General features: G+C 58.0%; 1 protein-coding gene across 1 annotated transcript in view; it reads left to right on the top strand.

Moving 5' to 3' along the window:
- The window catches only part of PRSS36 (protease, serine, 36), an 11,454-nt gene extending 8,057 nt beyond the window's left edge, over nt 1–3,397 (top strand). Inside the window, exons 10-15 of the mRNA XM_011933661.1 lie at nt 5–138; nt 658–895; nt 1,008–1,149; nt 1,859–2,124; nt 2,201–2,322; nt 2,902–3,397. Of these exons, the coding sequence (XP_011789051.1) occupies nt 5–138; nt 658–895; nt 1,008–1,149; nt 1,859–2,124; nt 2,201–2,322; nt 2,902–3,180 (1,181 nt within the window). The 3' untranslated portion in view covers nt 3,181–3,397. The remainder of the gene's footprint in view (nt 1–4; nt 139–657; nt 896–1,007; nt 1,150–1,858; nt 2,125–2,200; nt 2,323–2,901) is intronic.
- The last annotated feature ends 1,134 nt before the right edge of the window (nt 3,398–4,531 follow it).

Below are 4,531 nucleotides of genomic sequence, written 5' to 3'. Positions count from 1 at the left end.
CTAGAGGCAGAGCTGTTAGGCGGCTGGTGGTGCCACTGCCTGTATGGCCGCCAGGGGGCGGCAGTGCCGCTGCCGGGAGACCCGCCGCACGCGCTCTGCCCTGCCTACCAGGAGGAGGTGGAGGCGGGCCACTGCTGGGTAAGCGGCGGGGGCGGGGCCTGCGGAACGCGGGTTCGAGAGGGCTCTGGGAAGAGGGCGGGGCCTGTGGAAGGCGAGTCCAAGTGGGCTCTAGGGAGAGGGCGGGACCTGCGGAAGGCGGGTCCGAGTGGGCTCTAGGAAGGGAGCGGGGCCTGGGGAAGGCGGGTCTGAGTGGGCTCTAGGGAGGGGCGGGACTGCGGAACTGGGAATGGGGCGGAGCCGGAGTGGAGGCGGGGCCAGAACGAACTGGGGGCGGGGCCTGGCCCTGGAGAACTTTTGGGAGGGGGCTGAAGCGGGCCCTGAGCTGGTGCTACGGTTTCTCTCTATCCCTGGATTTAAGGAGAATCCTAAAGTGAGGGCTGAATTCTTACACAAATTAGTATTTGGAGTCTGATTGGGAGAATGTGGAACTTGATATTTCTGCAAATGGGAAAATCTGGAGTCCTGGAAAGCCCCAGGAGTTCTGATATTCTCTGCACACACGCAGAGGAAAGTAACACATGCACTTTGTTGCTGCAGAATGACTCGCGTTGGAGCCTTTTGTGCCAGGAAGAGGGGACCTGGTTTCTGGCTGGAATCAGAGACTTCCCCAGTGGCTGTCTACGTCCCCGAGCCTTCTTCCCTGTGCAGACCCATGGCCCATGGATCAGCCATGTGACTCAGGGAGCCTACCTGGAGGACCAGCTAGCCTGGGATTGGGGCCCTGATGGGGAGGAGACTGAGACACAGACTTGTCCCCCCCACACACAGCATGGTGGTGAGCAGGACGCCTTTGGGCTCTAGGGGTTCCTGGGGGTGCATAGACCCATGGCAGGGGCTCAGGGGTCAGCCATGGGGCCCCAACTAAGGTAGCCACCTCCTCTCCCTAGCCTGTGGCCTGCGGCCGGAGGCTGCTCCAGTGGGGGTCCTTTGGCCCTGGCTGGCAGAGGTGCATGTGGCTGGTGATCGAGTCTGCACTGGGATCCTTCTGGCCCCAGGCTGGGTCCTGGCAGCCACTCACTGTGTCCTCAGGTGGGTCTTACTCATCTCCTAGGCGAGAGGCGGGAAGGGAGAATGGAACAGAGCCAAAGACTTGTTTTTGTTGTTTGTTTGTTTGTTTAAAAAAAATTAACAATGGGATCTTGCTGTGTTGCCCAGGCCGGCCTCAAGCAATCCTCCTGCCTTGGCCAATGTGCTAGGATTATAGGCATGAGCCACCGTGCCTGGCCCAGAGGACTCTTAAAATAGTGGGATAGTCTCCTTTAAGCATCTTACAGCCAGGCGCAATGGCTCATGTCTGTAATCTTAGCACATTGGGAGGCCGAGGCGGGCGGATCACAAAGTCAGGAGTTCAAGACCAGCCTGGCCAATATGGTGAAACCCCTCCACTAAAAATACAAAAGTTAGCCAGGGGTGGTGGCAGGCACCTGTAACGTTACCCAGCTACTTGGGAGGCTGAGGCAGGAGAATCACTCGAACCCGGGAGGCAGAGGTTTCAGTGACCCAAGACTGCACCACTGCACTGCAGCCTGGGCGACAGAGCAAGACTCTGTCCGGGGTGGGGTGTGAGGGAAGAATCTTACAGCAATGGGAGATGTTTTGACCTGGAAGGGAGATTTGGAAGGAGAGATGATGAAGGAGTGAGTGGCATGACCCCAGAGAGTCACCCTTCCCCTGGGCTGGAAAGGACTTTGCCTGCAATGGGAGGAGCAGAAGGTTACACTGGGCCTTGTTCCAACAGGCCAGGCTCTACAACAGTGCCTTACATTGAAGTGTATCTGGGCCGGGCAGGGGCCAGCCCCCTCCCACAGGGCCACCAGGTATCCCGCTTGGTCATCAGCATCCGGCTGCCCCGGCACCTGGGACTCAGGCCCCCCCTGGCCCTCCTGGAGCTGAGCTCCCGGGTGGAGCCCTCCCCATCAGCCCTGCCCATCTGTCTCCACCTGGCGGGTATCCCTCCGGGGGCCAGCTGCTGGGTGTTGGGCTGGAAAGAACCCCAGGACCGAGGTGAGACTCCTGGGTTGCGGGAACAAGGAGTGGCTGGAGGCCAGAGCCCTGGAACAAGTCTGTCTTCTCTCCCCAGTCCCTGTGGCTGCTGCTGTCTCCATCTTGACACCACGAATCTGCCACTGCCTCTATCAGGGAATCCTGCCCCCTGGAACCCTCTGTGTCCTGTATGCAGAGGGGCAGGAGAACAGGTGTGAGGTAAAGGGGCCTGGGCATCCTGGAGTAGGCAGGAGAGAGGCAGTGTTGGACTGTGGTACCCTAGAGGGAGAGCAGGATTGGAATTTTTTTTTTTTTTTTTTTTTTTTTTTTTTTTTTGAGACTGAGTCTCGCTGTGTCGCCCAGGCTGGAGTGCAGTGGCGCGATCTTGGCTCACTGCAGCCTCTACCTCCCAGGTTCGAGCAATTCTCCTGCTTCAGCCTCCCTAGTAGCTGGGATTGCAAGCATGCACCACCACGCCTGGTTGATTTTTGTATTTTTAGTAGAGACGGGGCTTCACCGTGTTAGCCAGGCTGGACTCAAACTCCTGGCTCAAATGATCCGCCCACCTTGGCCTCCCAAAGTGCTGGGATTACAGGCATGAGCCACCACACCCGGCCAGGACTGGAATTATTGGGTGTTTGGCCCCAAATGGGACCCTAGCTGGACCCCGGAGAGAAACTGGGGACCTGGATGTCTAGGGATGCAGACCAGAGTGCTTCGTGGCCAGACCCTGGGGAAAGGGGCAGGGGACCAAGAGGAAGGGCAGCAGACCTACGTGGCCTCACTCCGACTCTGCAGATGACCTCAGCACCGCCCCTCCTATGCCAGACAACGGAAGGCTCCTGGGTCCTCGTGGGCATGGCTGTTCAAGGGAGCCGGGAGCTGTTTGCCGCCATTGGTCCTGAAGAGGCCTGGATCTCCCAGACAGTGGGAGAGGCCCACTTCCTGCCTTCCAGTGGCTCCCCACACTGGCCTACTGGAGGCGGCAACCTCTGTCCCCCAGAACTGGCCAAGGCCTCAGGATCCCCGCGTGCAGTCCACTTCCTGCTCCTGCTGACTCTCCTGATCCAGAGCTGAGGGGCTAGGGTCCCGGCGCCACTTCCCCCTTCTACTTCCCACCCTCTACTTCCCGCCCAGTGGGGCTGGAATGTGGCCCAGCCGGCTGGAACCTCAAGGGCCCCACCCACCTAGATTGCAGCGGCTCGGGCTAATTGGGCCTCAGTGCCCAGGCTATTTTGAACCCAGGAATCCTTGGGGGTGGCGGGAGGAGCGGGACAGTAAAGGTATAAACACAGGCACCTGTGTGGCCTTGTGGCATTGCTGTGGGCAGGCTGAGGGGCTGGGCATCAGAGGCTATGCGGGAAGCCCAAGGGGGAGGTCCCCTCCCTCCTCCCTCCTCCGGCCTCTGAGTCAGGTTTTGGTCTCTCAGGAAATGCACCCTGATAACCTGGCAGCGATTCCTTCATTCCTGCCCCAGGGCAGGGAGGTCGAAGGGTGGCCAGCTGGCTGTGTGTCACCTGTCCAGTGGAGTCAGCACCCTCGGCACGTGCTGGACATCTCAACCCCAGCTCAGACCTGCTGCCCTCGCTGCCTGCCATAGACACATCTCAATGCATGATGCTCCAATGTGTCCCCCACACACACACACAACACGTGGGCCCTTCAAGGGTCCGCTGCTTTCACATTCTGCCCAGAACTTGGGTCCCTTGTATGTGAACCCCACTCCTTCACCCACTGCTTATCTGCACCTTCCTGCATTCATTCAAGCCCTGTTCCCTGGTGGCTACTAAGTCGTGGCACAATTGGGGTCTGATATATAAGCCCACAAAGCCCTCCCAATCTAGTGGGGACACGTGGACACCCCTGGCTGGGATCGGGAAGAGGTCATACCAGTGATGTTGGAGCACAGGAAAAGGGAAGGTGGTTTCCAGCCGATGAATCTACAATTAAAAAGTAAAGCAAAACCAGAGACAGGGTGCAGTAGCTCATGCCTGTAATCCCAGCACTTTGGGAGGATCACTTGAGGCCAGGCATTCCAGACCAGCCTGGGCAACAAAGCAAGACCCCCATCTCCACCTTTTTTTTTTTTTTTTTTGAGACAGAGTCTCACACTGATGCTCAGGCTGGAGTGCAGTGGTGCAATCTCGGCTCACTGCAACCTCCGCCTCCTGGGTTCAAGCGATCCTCCTGCCTCAGCCTCAGGTAGCTAGGATTGCAGACCCAAGACACCAAGCCCGACTAATTTTTGTATTTTTATTTATTTTATTTATTTATTTTTAATTTTTGAAGCAGTTTTGCTATTGTCGCCCATGCTGGAGTGCAATGGCGCAATCTTGGCTCACTGCAACCTTCACCTCCCAGGTTCAAGCAATTCTCCTGCCTCAGCCTCCTGAGTAGCTGGGATTACAGATGCCCACCACCATGCCCA

The sequence above is a fragment of the Colobus angolensis genome, unplaced genomic scaffold, assembly GCF_000951035.1.
Source record: "Colobus angolensis palliatus isolate OR3802 unplaced genomic scaffold, Cang.pa_1.0 Scaffold128, whole genome shotgun sequence".
NCBI classification, from domain to species: Eukaryota; Metazoa; Chordata; class Mammalia; order Primates; family Cercopithecidae; genus Colobus; species Colobus angolensis.
Note: the sequence above shows the minus strand (reverse complement) of the source record. Positions and strands in the feature narration are given on the sequence as shown.